The 14,653-nt window shown below is 54.9% G+C and overlaps 2 protein-coding genes across 2 annotated transcripts in view; one reads left to right on the forward strand and one right to left on the reverse strand.

Annotated features, from left to right (window-relative positions):
• Window positions 1–869: 869 nt before the first annotated feature.
• The window catches only part of LOC104165919 (N-terminal EF-hand calcium-binding protein 3-like), a gene marked incomplete at its 5' end in the record, with an annotated part of 14,941 nt that continues 1,157 nt past the window's right edge, over window positions 870–14,653 (forward strand). Inside the window, 8 exons of the mRNA XM_009705694.1 lie at window positions 870–895; window positions 1,238–1,335; window positions 10,540–10,676; window positions 10,870–10,991; window positions 11,318–11,397; window positions 11,808–11,861; window positions 12,552–12,664; window positions 14,345–14,422. Coding sequence (XP_009703996.1) covers window positions 870–895; window positions 1,238–1,335; window positions 10,540–10,676; window positions 10,870–10,991; window positions 11,318–11,397; window positions 11,808–11,861; window positions 12,552–12,664; window positions 14,345–14,422 — 708 coding nt within the window. The remainder of the gene's footprint in view (window positions 896–1,237; window positions 1,336–10,539; window positions 10,677–10,869; window positions 10,992–11,317; window positions 11,398–11,807; window positions 11,862–12,551; window positions 12,665–14,344; window positions 14,423–14,653) is intronic.
• Window positions 7,989–8,689, reverse strand: ACTL10 (actin-like 10). The gene is made up of 3 exons (XM_009705693.1): window positions 8,641–8,689; window positions 8,241–8,503; window positions 7,989–8,057 (listed from the first exon to the last, which is right to left on the reverse strand). The coding sequence occupies exons 1-3, from the start codon at window positions 8,687–8,689 to the stop codon at window positions 7,989–7,991; spliced, it is 381 nt and encodes a 126-aa protein (XP_009703995.1).

A 14,653-nucleotide genomic window follows, 5' to 3' on the forward strand; every position in this document is an offset into this window, starting at 1 on the left:
TCCCTCTCCACCCCAGCATCATCTTTGTTAGCAACAGGAGGGACCCGTCCAAGCCCTGCAGTGATGCCAGCATTGATTCTCCAGTGCAGTGCTCTCTGTTACTGAAAAGGGGTGAGGGCTGGCCCCTGCCTCCAGGTGTTCGGACCCGCATCACTGCTTTAATGGCCTTCGTGGCAGGAGCAACCTCTCTCATGGGCAGTGAAGCCATCCAGCCCCCTGCCCTGGGAGCCTGAAGGCAGCCCCACATCACCCAGGCTCTGAAGGCAGGGGAGAGGAGGAGCAGCTGGGGGTACCCATGGCGCAGATGGGAGAGGAAGGGGCCTGGTGCCATGGGGCAACCATGAGGAAGGACCTGGGCTGAGGGCAAGGGAGACACGAGGAGGAAGCCCTGGCTGAATGCTTCGTACCTTTAGGGGAAGAGGTTGGGTTGAAGAAGCAGTTTCTGGGGCTTGTTGGCTCGGGGGCTCAGAAGTGGGGCTACCAACCCAACTGGTCAGCCCAGGGGCACAGGGTGCTGCCTGCCTCCCCTGACCTCGGCTTGGTCCCATCCTGCTGTCGCAGACACTTTCCCAGCATGTTGCAGCTCTAGATGTTGGTGGAGCAGCTCTGCTTGCTCCTTCAGCTCCCGAAGCAGAGGTGATGCTCTACAGCCCTGTCTGAGTGCTGCAGGTGCTGGGCATGGCTCCTGAGCTGCTGGCTCTGAACTTGTGCATCTTTTTATTTTTTTAATACAGCTTTTAAAAATACGCAGGAGGAGCAGTAAATCCACTGGGGGCTCAAAACAAACCCTCAAGACTCTACTCACCACAACTGTTTCTCCCAAACCAGCCCTACTATCTAACAAGAGCTTGTTTTTCTGTTTCTTGCAGTAACGTGGACACAGAGAAATTGTGTGGTAAGTAGGGTGGTATTCCTGCCTCAGAGGGCTTTCTCTCTTGAGAGTGTGTGGTGGGGCTTTATGCACATATGACCTGGGCAGGACCGGGCAGTCAGGTGGCGTTGACAGTCCCTGTGCTTGAATCCCAGCACAGAGGGCATCTGCTTTTCCCAAAGGGATGGGATGTTTTGTCCCTGGGGATAGGAGAGGACTCTTCATTTCAGTCCAGGTTGGAGCACGACTCTGGAGAGGGATGCGAATGCCCCCCTGCAGCGCTGGGCTGTGGGCAGGAAGCAGCCGGTGTGGGGCAGGCAGAGATGGAGGCACTCGGGAAGCTCACCACGATCTCTTCTGCTTCAGATTATTTCTCGGCATATCTCGGAGAATACAGGAATGTGCTTTCTGCCCTGGAAGCCCTCAACTCTGCAGTCCTGGTGGCCATGGACAAAACCAAGCTGGTAAGGATGGGAACGCGGGAGGGCAGCGGAGCAGGCAGGTGCGTAACGGAAGCTGTGGTGATCTTAACTGCTTGCTTAGCATTAAACTTAGGTGTCGGGGGTAGCAAATGTGACACCTCCCAGATCAATGGGATTGCCTGTGCCTGCTTCGGTTATCTCCATGTGCAGTGAGTGCTGCAGCAGCACAGCCTGCAGCATGCCTGGAGGAAGGGGAGCCATGCTAGAGGAGGAGAAGGGCAGAGCTAGTGCTTTTGTGCTCTGGAGATGTCTTATTCCTCGTGGGGCTCTGGCAGTGGTTGTTTAAATAGCTCCTGGCAGACCACTTGCAGTGTCCTGCCCGGGGACACTGTTTCTGGGAACATCGCTGATAATCTATGTGTTGCATCTCTGACCCAAAGCAAGGTCTTTTCCACAAAGCAGTGCGGCACGAAATGGGGACGCCAGGGTTGAGCCTGCTCTGGACTGACCCCGGGAGCTTGTGCTCAGCACAGCCTGTGCTCACAGCAACAAAAGTTGTCTACCGGAGAGAGGGCAGGAGGCACTGCGGCAGGAGGGCTGCTTTGGGAAACAGCGAGGCGCTTGGGAGAAGGTAGAAAATGATGAAATTCATTGACTCCCAGCCTTGTGCTGAGTTCATCCCTGCGGTGAATGTTCTCCCTCTCCCTGCAGCTCGTACTGATGGGAGGCAGATTGGAGGCTGCTAATTAGGGCAAGCAGCGTCCTGCTTTGCGAGCCCCCCTGCCTCTGCGTTTGGAGAGCAGAGGTCTGCAGTGCACAGCATTGTGGGCTAAATATGGCTGCGAAAAGCAGTGGCCAATACTGGAAGGGACCCTCCTTGGGGACCATCATCCCCCCTCTGCATCTGAAATGTATTAAATGGTTTAACTGTGTGCTTGGGGCTGATGCTGTTTTACAGCCGTGGGAAGAGCCGGCCCTTTCTTTCCCTTCGATGTGGTGGTTTGATGCTTGGTAGGAAGCAGGTGAAGGGTGTCATCCACGTGTGCACTGTCCACTGACCCACTGATTGGACAGAGAAGCGAAGGAGAACCGGTCCCGCTGTGAGCTCTGTGGAGTCATTGAAGTGGTGTTTGTGCCTCTGTAGTGTCAGTCACGATCTTGCCCTCTCTTTTAATTTTCCTCTGGCCAGATCCAGCCTCAGCAGCATCTCCCTGTACATTGGGAAATGTCATGCCAGAGAGGGAATCACTTGAAAATGCATTTTCTCTTTGGTTCAGCTGCCTGGCCCCCTTCACAGTTATCAAATGCAAGTCCAGAGGGAGACAGTGAATCCTCTTCAGAGAGCTATGCTTTATTTCAGTTCTTTTCCGTTTTGTTGGTTTTGATAATGAATTTGTATATTCATGTATTTCTTGGAAGGACAGCGCAATTACTGTCTGCTTCACAGTATTGGCATGATGCATTCATTCCCTTAATAGTTTCTGGTGCCGCAGGTGTTCCTTGGAAAAGAGAAGTGGGTTTTCCCTGTTGAAACAGATTTTTGTGGACTCGCTTTTCCACCCTCATTTGAATCTGCCCAGAGCCTGAGGGCTAGGGCAGCCAGATGTTCACAGCGCTGCTCTTACCTGGGCGAAGTCTGTGCTGGTCGGGTGCTCTGATCCCAGCCCTGAGCTCCTGGGTGCCCCAGTGCAGGTACTGACCCTCCCAGGAAGCATCTCCCTGCACTTCCCTGGTCCGTTGGGCTCTGAGCGCGGGAGAAGGCAGGAGAGGGCAATGCTCCAACCCTATGGTCATGGCTGTTGCAGAGCTGTGGGAAATCTGTCCCTGCTAGAGGCTGGCAGAGATGATAAATGCTACGTTCTTACCTGCTCTGACGTGAATATATTCCCACGTTTGTATTTCCAGAATGGGACTTGATCTTGGGTTATTATGGGATTAGTGGGTTTATGAGGTTGGATTTTAGCCAAAGCTCACACCTCTCTGAGCCATGGGAGGGGGTAGAGAACAGAGATTTCCCATATTACACGTCTGTCCTTCATTTCTGTTGATTCAAACGCCTCTAAAGCCACCGTGGCTGAGGACTGAGAGCCCCAGTTTGGCAGAGAGACCACCCTTCTGGAAGAGCTGAATGAAATTTCATCCTGGGGAGCTGGAGGTGCAGCCGTGCTGTGTGCTGAGCAAACTGGAAGAAACCTGCCAGCTCCAACAGCCCTTACCATAAAGCTCTTCTTCCAGAGCAGGGATGTGGAGTCAACAGACATGGAAGGATCTGCAGTCCCTGCCTGTTCTTCCCAGGCTGTATTTAAGAGAGCTTCGTGTGACTCCTGAGCAGGCAGTGATAATCTGGGCTAGCTGGAAGAAGGAGAAGATGGTCTCTGACTTGAGCTAGGTCTCACCATTTGAACTACAGCATCTCTTGGTTAGAGCATGGTCCATCTCTGGTAGTTCCTTACTTCTGCTGCCACAGGATTACTCATCCTTGCATCCTCCAGGTATTTACCCCGCAGCTGTAAATAGGCTCATGTAAATACGAGCCCACTTTACAAGCAGGAAAACAGACAGAGAGCATGGGCTGCTTTGTTAGCACAACAAAAGCGGAGCCTGGGAGATGCCCATGGCTTGCTCAGACCATGGCAGGATGATGAGCTACAAGGAGGAAAGAGAGAGGGAAATAAGGAAACCAAAGCTCGGAGGGAATATGCTGCGGCTCTGTGTTTGGGAGCTGTGGTTTGAAGCAGTGCTGCTGAAAGCCTTTTTGGTATCAAGGATTCCCACCTCTGTGTGTGCTGTCGCGGTCACAGTGGGCCAGGGTACACAGGGTGGATCGATGGTGTGTCTCAGCAGCTGGCTCCTCGCTGGCAGGCTCCTCGATCTGCTGCCTGCCATGCACATTGTCGACTGCAGGATAAACACTGCGATAAAGCATGGGAAACGCAAGGTGGGTTCGTCCTTCTCGCTGGGTAGGTGACTACAGTTACCATAGGAAATAGCATATGTGTGGGCAGCAAACCTGCTTGTGATCTTTTTTTTATGGATCCACAGGTTGGCAGGAGGAAACCAAATCGTTAGGGGTTCCTATGCTCCCATCCTTCTTCACTGGGTTGGTAGAAACATGGTAAAGAAAAGATGCCTTTTCAAGAAAAGAGGGTTTTTCTCCAAATTCCCACTTACATTTGTAAAGTATAACTTGGTAGCTATGCTGCAGTGTGCTAATTAAACCTTATCTTGTGGCTAAACTTTGTGTTTGCAATATAATAGCATCAGAGTAAGAAGGGAACTGTAGAAATACCTTGGGAAACGGTCTGATATTTTTCACAGGGGACCTGTATGCTAAAATCTTTCCATTCTGCAGTTTGCAGACACTGCAAACTAGTCCATAAATACCTCTCCACGTAAAGCGCTCTTATTTCTCCTTTGGCAGGAATTATGCGATCGCCTATTCCATTCTGTCTCGAGCTTAACTATCATCATAAGAAAATAATAAAACTTCTCAAAAGCAGAATTATAGCAGCTCTTGGCAACATTAGGATTTTTGTCTGGGTCAACAGAGCTGAAATACCAGTCCCAGACCAAGAAGCCATGTCTCGTGCTTGCTGAGTTATTTCCTCCATGACTCCTTTCCATGAGTTCTTTGCTATGAGCAGAAAATCCTGTGCTCAGTGAGACAGAGCACATTTTTATTGACTCTCTGTTTACAGAGGGGTTTGAACTGTGTGGTGCAGTACCTGACAAGAGAGTTTTGCTTGTTTGCCCCAAAGTGAGGAGTGCGAAGAGAGTCGGGCAGCTGAACTGAAGGGAAGGTGCCTTTTTCAATTGATTCTCTTCCCTGGCATGAAATTTTCCAAGTCGATGCATAAGGGTGAAACAGCATTTGGGGCTCTCTTGAGAGACGGTTATTTCCTTCTCTCCGGCACATTCCCCTGGGTGTGCTGTGTTTGACGAGGCGAGAGACAGGAGGCAGCTGGCTCATCGTGTGCAATGCTCACCTGAAATACTGATGTGTCCGCATGGGATCCTGCTTTGCCCTTACAGGGTGGGCTGGGGCCAGGAGGATGGGGGGTCCTCCACATGCTGAGCTTCAGAGCCAAGTCCCCTCTAAGCATGGCATGTCCTGGGCTGGTAGTTGCGTTTTGGGGGGTGGCACCCCAGGCTGATGCCTGTGTGTTTGGGTTATAAGGACTGCTCTGGGGTGAGCAGCAGGGCTCAGGGCAGGCTGAACGTGCCCCCCACAGCTGTGACACGATGTCGGTGGGAGCAGCTGCCTGCTCCTGCGATAAAATTCCATCCACCGACATCATCCACAGAGGACATCAGGATTAGGTCATCCTCAGGATGAAAGTTGAGAGGATGGGAAGTGCTGGGAGGCTGGCTTGACGCCGGGGCTTCTCCCAGCACCTGGCCCTTTGAAAGGGAGCGATGTGGTTGGGGAGAAACATCCGGCCTCTGTGCAAGGGGAAACATCCATATGCCAAGGCTGTGGGGGCCACAGATAGCCCTGGCGGGGGGCCGGGGAGGTTGGGAGCACACCTTATTAAGCGAGTCCACACGGCTGCAGAGGCTGCACGCTGTGGGAAGTGCCCTCTGTGCAGAAAGAGGGGTGACAGTGTTTGGATTTGGACCAGCTCCTGAAATGAATTGGGACTGTGCCCAGCCATGCGGTGGATGAATAATGTATCCTTTCCGCTGCGCCCCAGTTGAGGACTCAATTAAGTATTCTTCACCTTTCTTTCTCAGGCTTGTCCTGGGGAGGTTTGAGGGTCGGTTGTTCCCCTGTAAGCGGGGGATGTGTGTCTGGGCTGGTGGGTTCTGAGTAAGCACAGAGGAACAGTGCTGGAGGGGATTTGGGTGCCTGAACCCCTTGGGAGTGAGGAGGTGAAGGAGTGGGCAGGGGGAGCAGCAGGGTCCCTGCCTGGGGTCCCCAGCCCTATACTCTCCATCTTCTAGGGCTGTGGGGAAGCAAGGCTTTTGGGAGAAGGTGGGGTGCTTGGCTGAGGAAAGCCCAGAGATGCAGAGCATCCCATGGCCACATCGGGTTGGCTTCGCTGCCATCCTCTTCCTCTGGCAGAAAAACATGATTCATTTTCAAGCACAGATGAAAACCAGCTGGCAGCACAGCTGTTGGGCGGAGGGCTCTGCTCACCCAGGTGGTGGGGACTGTGGAGAGTGGCTGTGGCCATCCCTCGCCCACTCCAGCATGAGCCCAGGGCAGTGCTCGGTAGATGAGCATCCTTTCCACTTACCTTCCCCTCCCGGCCAGCTGCAACTGTGCCAGCAGCCTCGGGCAGACACAGCTCTGCGACTGGGCTGGTGACTTGGCTGTGGCGCAGAGGAACCAGAAAACCATGTGAGGCTCAAGACTCTCCCTGCTTCCCCCTCTTCCTCAACAGATTTTTGACACAAGCATCCGAAGGGTTACGTCCATGCGCTTTTGTGCAGAGCTTCTGGAATTCAAGATCTTAAATTCTCCAACACATGGGTAGGAATTGGAGATATTTGACCTGAGTAATGTGATCGCATTGCTGGACTTATATTTTGGAGATGAAAGAGGGAGTTCATGGTGCTTGGGGTGGTGAAGGCAGCCTGGCTCCTGGCCTGTGCCGCAACTGTTGGGGTGCGTGAGGACGCCACGGGGAAGGCAGAGTTGACCCTGGTCCACTCTGTCTCCTCATCTTGTCAAGGAAAGGGGTTGACCTCTCCTGGTGGATGCTCCTGTGGAGCAACCAGCCCTCCTGCATCATGTGGAGACACCTTCCTTGCCTTCCCACTGCCACGCCTGTCTCAATGCTCACAGTGATGTCCTGTGGCTTTTGTGTCCCTTGAGGAGGTGGGCATGGGGGCTGGCTGTGGGGAAAGGAGTCTGCTGTGACAGCTGGGCAGTGCTTCCCAGCTGCTGCCCCCATGCAACCTCTGATCCTTTTCTAATCGGCTGCTAAGCTGAGTCAGTTCACTAAAGCAGCAGCAAAGCCGGGTGAGTGCTTTTCTACCTGTTCAGTGAGCTGAATTGGCTCCCTGAAGCACCAAATGACCTTCATACCAAAATTACAAAGAGCTAATCCAGTTCCCTGGTTTTCACCACCTCATCTTCTGTACCGAGTGCTGAGTCGCTTCAGTGCCGAGATCAGAAATCACCTCCCATAGCAAAGTAGCTGCAGTGCAGGTGCTGTGTGAACCTTCTCCTCCTCAGCTTGTTCCTCCCACACCTCTGGCTCCCCGCAGACCTCGAGGGTCCTGCTGCCTTGACTGCTGGAAGGAGCTTTCCTGCCTGCTGTAGCAGCCCCCTTCCCCGTGCTGGCAGCTACAGGCGGTGCATTCAGAAAGGACAGCTTTGCTGCAGTGCTGCAGACGTGCATGGCCTCCAACCAGTGCGTCAGGGCTCAGCTGTCGACCCACACAGTCGGCATGGCCTGAATTCACAGCACGAGCCGTGGTTGTGTTGCCAGCCTGATGGGACACATGCTTATTACAGTGGTGGTGGATAGGCACAGAAATAACCCAGAGCATAAATGAAAAGCAGTTTACTTCTTTTGGAGTGTTTGAATTGGCTTCACACTCCTGCGGCGCCACAGGAGCTGGCCCTCAGTCACCACTGCCGCTGCAGCTCTGCCCGGAGCAAGGCAGTGTTTCGGAGACCTTCCTCCTGCAACAGGAGCTATACCCTGACGGTGGGATGCCTTGAATGCATGGCTGTCGTCTGCCTACTGGAATATCTTGCGGACATACTCGGCATCATGCTCCTGGTACTCAGTCTTTGTCATCCACACGTGCTGGAAGGACATGAGCGATGCTGCCATCAAGCACCTTGCCTAGGCTGCTGTGGCCCTCTCCAGGCTCACCAGGACCTGAGTCTGGCAGCCTGTGCCATGGAACAGGGTATTCAACTTTAAGCACATCCTCTTGGGAAAGCCAGGAAACATCAAGGAGCCCCCTGACAGCACGATGTTACCCACCGTGACCCTGCTGGCGTGGTTGGGTACCTTCTGGAGGCTCTGCAAAGCCAAGTGGTGAAGCCTTGGGGAGCTTTGGTGGAGTAGCTTTAGTTGGAAGAGTGGCTCCAGGCAGCAGAACCGTTCCTTGTCCAGGGTTATCCAGTGCCCATCAGGTGCTGGAGGATGGTAACCTTGGTCATGGAGGTCTCCTTCATAGTCCGTGGAGACATAGCAGCATCGCTTCTTCAGCTGGATCACTGTCTTCTTATTCAAGGCCTTCGGCCCTGAGGGGTCATTGGGGCACTCCATCAGCAGTCTGTAGCTGGAGAAGAAGCCACCAGCCACCCTGAGGCGGTAGGTCACTTCCCTCCAGGTCTGGCCCAGGCAGACAGAGGTGACGTGGGACGCTCCTGTCCTAGACCGGTGACTCTGCCATAGGCACAGAGGGAGAGGAACCTGGTGTTAGCCATGTGCAGGGCTGGCACTCCAAAGCTCTCGAAAAGCACCTCCACCAACTTTTCCTTGTTGGTGGAGGGGTCAAGACGGGGAGTCGGCTACGAGCACCGGCTGTTCCTCTGGGGGAGCTTTCAGGCCACAGAAGAAGAGGTGAGTTCACAGGTTTTCCATGTCCTCAGTGATGCCGTGCTTGAGTGGGTACATCCTGGGTGCTACAGCAAAGCCTGCTGTGCTTTCAGCGGTAGTGGGATGCCACTGGATCTCCCAGTTCCTGCCTGCACTGCAGGGATGCAGCAACATGGTCCTTAGCACAAACTTGGACTTCTTCTGGCCTGCAAGACCTGCCTAGGTGAAGCTGCTGCCATTGTCTGTGACAACTGCAGGTTTTGGCATGACCGACATATCCTGAGGGACGCTGAGGAAGGAGGAAGAGCCTCACCCTGCAGTGGAACAAGAGGAGTTTTGTGGGGGCAAACCAGGCACAGGTACCTGCTCTGCAAGGGAGACTGTGGCTCAGCCCCAGAGGAGGACAACTGTGCCTGCTCTAGAAGGGTCTGTCTCTGGGTACCTGCCTCAGCCTTTCTTCCTGTCTCCTTGCTCCCCACCCCTCCTTGGGAACCTTGTCTCCATCCTGGGGGCCTGGAGGTTTTTCCCAGGCCCTTGGGATGTCTAACAGTGCAAGGACAAATCTCCAGATGGTTTTAAGGAAGGAAGTGAAAACTGGACAGGAAAGTAGAGTGGTTGGACCAGGCTGCAGGGAATGGAGCTGCCAGCAGGACCCATAGCAGGTGGAAAGGAGCCATGCTCTGGGCTGCGGCTATTCCTTGCACCCAGATTTTTGCCCAAGAGGATCTGTAGTCACAGCTGGCAAAGGAAGGATGGAGTTGGGGGTGCGTGTGTGTGTGTACAGGCACATCCCCAGCTCTCCGTGCTTCTCAGACATGCTCCTGGGACATGGCGTGCATCCTGACCCACTATTTGGGTGCCCTCTGGGCCAGCTTGCCTTCTTACCAGGATGCATGATGACACCTTCATTCTCCCCAGGGCTTCTTGTGTGCCCCCCTGGACCCGCCTTTACATACCCCCAGCACGAGTGCCCATGGTGTGCATGTTGGGGAGGAGAGTGGTGAGGAAAGGGCACAGCAGCCCGTGTTCCTACCGGACACCCCTCCAGCATCGTAGGGCAGATGGGCTGGGGCTCGCAGGGACTGTCACACACTCAGCAGATGACATGGGGATGGGCTGTGGGATGGCCCCGAGCACAAGTGCATGTCATAAATTCAGCAAGGATCTCTTCCAGTCAAAGCAGAGAGGCTTGGTGCTGTCTTCCCGGGGAGAGAGAGCATGAAACCAGCCCACCACCCTGTCCTGCCTGTGGTGGGCTGCTCCCTGGAAGGGGCTGCCTGCGCCTGGCATCCGCTGCAGGTTCTCAGCCCTGCCGGCCTTGTCCCAGCCTTATCCCAGGAGCCCTGGTGCAAGCAGAGCAGTGTGTGAACTGTTGGGTGCAGCAAGGGATGCTCTGCCTGCCCCAGAGCCCTCCCTGGAGCTGGGGGCTATTTCTGCAAGCGGCCTTTACCTTGTGGCTTGGGAGTGTCCGTCTGTGGTTCCTCCATGGCTCCCAGGGGCTGTGAGTGCTGGGGCTGGGATGGGGAGGGTTGTCCTCTGTGTTCCCTGTTGTGACCTTACAAGCATGCACCCAGAGGATGCTTTTGTTCTACAGTGTCATCATTTCCTACAGTAATTAAAAATTTGATTGGAATCCACCCCATTGGATTTATTTAAGGGCCAACCCCTTCCAGATGTGGCTCTGCTCCCCCTGCACAGAGCCGGAGGCATCTCACAGATCCGTTCTGCTTCCCCACAGAGGTACGAGACCTCCTCGAAGATGGAGCAGTTCCTGACCCGTTTCCTGCTGCGGGAAACCATGCACCAGCTGCAGTCGCTGCAGACCTCGCTCGAGTGTGCTGTGGACACCGTGGAGGAGCAGGCAGGACGGGAGAGGTAATGGGGTGGGACATGGTGGTCCTCCCTCTCTCCCTGCTGTCACTCGTGGGGGTTGCAGCATAGGGCAGGACTCGCGAGTCCCCCTGGGAAGGACATCTGGGAGCAGGATCTGCCCTTTCCAAACTCGCTGTGAAGCTGACCTATATAGTGAATGACTTCAACCCCCTCCTTTTGCATTTTATTCTTTCAGAAAGGACATAAAGAAATCTGAGACCTCAGTTGGCCTGAGGTCAGGGAGACGATGTGGGCGCAGAGGACAGAAGAACGTCTGTCTGTCTCCGACGGACCCCTATTCTGGGATGCTAACGACAGGTATCTGTGGCCTGGCTGTCCCTTGGGTTGATGTCTCTGCCCCACTGGAGCCTGGCGTGGGTGTGGGAGCAGCAGAACGGGACAGCAGGGGCTTGTCCGGGACAGACACTGGACCGTCGCACCCAGATGCCAGCTGGAGCTTCTGTGGGAGGTTGTATCTCTTGAGCAGTGGGAAAAGTTTCAGAAGAAAAACAAATGAGTTTCTTGGTTTAAATCTTGGTTTAAATTTTAGGTTTAAAAACTAAAAAAGGTTTAGAAGCTTTTGCCATTTTCTGGGTCTTTAGCAAGCTTTTTTTGGTGACATCTCTCTGCCCCTCCCCGTGCAGGCATTTGTGTTGAAGACAACAGCCAGTGGATGGCACAGATCAATAGGCTCCAGCAGCTCATCGAGAAACTGGAGTGCAAGGTACATGGCTGGGAGGGGAGGTGGGCTGGGGGCTGTCCCACACTTCGGTGCCAGCCAGGTCGTTGCTGGGACCTCTCCCCATGCCAACGGCTCTGGTATTCAGTCCTGGCATTGTTACAGAGCTGCACCCATTCATCAGACCCAGACTTGTAAACCTTCTCCCCTCAGCTCTGCTGACCCTCCCCTGGCTTCTCCGTGGTCCGTGCTGCGCTGACAAGTCAGTCTGGGCCCACCAAGCCCCACATATGTGCAGGTGTCATCCCTATTCCCCCCCAGTACCCAAAGGAACATCCCCAGAGCGATACCCACCTGTCACGCTGAGCTGGGCTGGGCTGTGGGTTACTGCCACATTTTGTCTTGTTTCCAAGTTCTCCCAGTAACGATGATTTTTCCTGTGGTGTTAAATGCAGAGCCCACGCCTGGAGCCGCTGAAGGATGAAGCGATGTGCAAAGGAAGAGATGCAGTAAGTCCCTGTCCTGCTGCTTGTTGTTTGCAGGTAACCCTATAGTGTGCATAGATCCCCCTCTCTCGCACACACACACACACACACACACACACACACACACGTGTGCTCGCACAGCCCTTGTGCCCCGAGACTGGCGTCACCTGGGTGAGCTGCTGGCTTTGGTCTGTGGGGGGGTCTGCTGCTGGTGATGGAGCAGGATGGGAGTCAGAGCTGTGAGCTGGGCGTGGAACCACCCACAGGACAAACGCAGCTCCGTCAGGTCCATGAAAGCCCCAGGCAGTGCCCACGACCAGTCCAGAGGACAGCAGCACTCTGCTTGTGAGTGCCCAAATCCCCCGGGTTTGCTCTGAGCACTCGCAGACCATGCAGAGCCCCAGTGAAGGGGTCCCAAGGCCTCTGGAAAGGACATGGGGAACCGCAGCAGCCCCAAAGCAGGACCCCGCCAGCGGGAGATGGGAGCATCTCCTGTTGGTGCGGTCCTTGTTGTAAAGGCAACCTGCCCAGGGAGGAAGAAGCCACCTTATGTCGGTGTTGTCCCCAAGCACTGTGGTGCCAGCCCCTTCTCGTGGCTTCCCCTGCGGTGCTGTGCTTGCTCGGCACTGCCTTGTCCCGCAGCAGGGTGGGAGCAGGGAGGGCAGGAGGGGACAGATGAGTCCCTGATGTTACTTGTCCCCTCTCCCTTCACAGCACATCCTGGTGGCGAAACGACAGATCTCGGTGGCAGCAAGCAGCATTGAGGAGTTTCGCCAGGCATTCAGGTCCTACACAGAGGTCACCGCCGGGCAGAGCAGCTGCCTGCAGTAAGTGTGCGAAACGGCAAGGTTGGTTGTGGCGTAGGGCTTTTAACACAGCACCCTTGGGGGACAAAAGGGTTTTTTGGGGAGTATTTTGTGTGCTGGTCAGTGCAAGGGTGGGCTCGGCACACAGAGGTTTGACCTTGCAGAGAGGACGAGATGGTGTCAGAGCTGCAGCAGTGTCTCTGCCTACAGCATCATCCCGTCTCCTGCTGTGGGTACTCCCAGCAAGAACCACTTGTCAGCGTCTGGCAAGGAGCAGGGTGGGTTTTATGCCAGCAGGAAGGGCTGTGGCCTGCGCGAGTAAGTAAATCCATGCATTCCTCTAGCACTGAAGGCCTTGAAAGTAACGGGGGAAAAGTCAAGGGGAGAGCTCATGTCAGAGCATTGCTTTATAGAAAGTCTGTGTAGTGCTGGTGGGAAGAAGCTGTGAACGCCTGAAGCTAAACCCTGGGTGAGAGCAAGGCTCTGCCCCCCAGCACCGCGCCGGGGCTCTCAGTAGAGGTGAGGATGGAGCCCAGGTCTGAGTTTAGTGACAGGCCACTGCCAGCGTGTCCCTGGAGACTGCACAGCTGCTCTTGGAGAGGCGCTTGCCTTCTCCCATGGGAGATTTCAAGCCGCTTTCAGTGGGAAATGTTATTGCCGTTCCCATTTCAAGTGTCATTTTTCAGCTCTTCAGTTCCAACAGCACAAAATTGCGTTTTCAGTCCAAACAAAAAGAAAATACTTGTTTTGACACGTGTGGCAGAGAGAATGGTATTTTTTTTTTCTTCGGAATTGATCGGCTTTTTTGTCATGAGGACTATTAGTGTAGACAACTGGGTAGCGTTGCACGAGCAGGCTCTCCACGTGAGTGGAAGGCTGGAGCAAAGCCGGGGGAGACTCCGTTGTCTTGGTTCACGCCAGGGAATTACAAAACGTGTTGCAGCCCCCGTGCAGGGGGACGCAGCCGCAGCTGCCGGGTGACTTGTTTTGCTCTTCTCCCCCCAGGGCCTGGTCCCTTCCTGCAGCCCTTAGCAGCAGCTGGAGGAAACGTTCATCCTCAGCTGGAATGAATGATGCTGCAGCCCAGTGCAGATGGTTCCCCAGGCCCTGCACCCTCAGCCTTGCTCTCTCGCCTCCCTGCTGCTTCCCCCTCCATCTTCCCAGGGACTGGAGAAAGCCCCAGCCTGTTCCTCCAGCAAGAGGGAGCGTGGGAAGCAGCAGCTGGCCAAACAGCATCCCTTCGAGGGGCAGCGGGCTGTGGTTTTAAGCTGTGATCTCAGCTCCTTGCACTTGTGCCTCAGTTTCTCTCTGGGGGAAGGGCAAGGCATGACACACACCTACTCCAAAGGGCTGGAAGGATGACCTCCTTTGTCAGGCTGTGTGCTGCAGTGCTAAGAAATACTTAATGAAAGACTTAACATGGTGGTTTCTGGGCAGCAGCAGCAAGGACCAGTTTAATAACTGTGAAGCTCCTCCGCTGCCTGGCTGCAGGAGCTGCAAAGCACAAAAGATTGGGATTCGGGATCCGCTAAAAGCCAAACCAGCCACAAATTGTGGATGCATCCAAACTGCTCTTTGAAAGCCCTGTGGTGAGACTCATGTGCAGACCTTTGCCCCTCGCTCCCAGGCCTGGCGGGACCGACGTGGTTGCACAGTGCCAGCTTGCCAGGCCCCATCTCAGGCTCGCTCCTCTCCCCACAGCGTGTCCGCCTGCAAGCTGACAGACGAGGCCTGCTTCATCCTTTATGAGTTCTGGGAGGACGTGACTTCGTGGCGGAGGTTGGAGGCTTTCCTTGTGCGGGGCTGGGTCTGGATGCTCTGGGTAGAGGGGGGGGGAGCTGAGAGGGGGTTTCCTCCTTGGGGCTCCTCCAGGACCCCTCTGCTCCCCCTCCTTGCACAGCCTCTCCTGCTGCTGACACTGCTCAGCCCAGTGCACCCTCGGGGCCGTTTGCAGTGGGAAGGGCTGTGGGGAACAGGGCAGGAGCAGATGTCCTGCTCTGGGGGGGGGGG

Source organism: Cariama cristata, unplaced genomic scaffold (assembly GCF_000690535.1).
Source record: "Cariama cristata isolate BGI_N322 unplaced genomic scaffold, ASM69053v1 scaffold12078, whole genome shotgun sequence".
Lineage (NCBI taxonomy): Eukaryota > Metazoa > Chordata > Aves > Cariamiformes > Cariamidae > Cariama > Cariama cristata.

Bases quoted from the DNA above. Each gene is read 5' to 3' on its own strand.
- ACTL10 (XM_009705693.1), bottom strand. From the start codon at position 8,689: ATGGCTAACACCAGGTTCCTCTCCCTCTGTGCCTATGGCAGAGTCACC. The intron at 8,504-8,640 runs GTCTAGGACAGG...ATGACCCCTCAG, and splicing joins TGCCTATGGCAGAGTCACCG to GGCCGAAGGCCTTGAATAAG. The intron at 8,058-8,240 runs GTGGGTAACATC...ATGTCCTTCCAG, and splicing joins ACCACGCCAGCAGGGTCACG to CACGTGTGGATGACAAAGAC.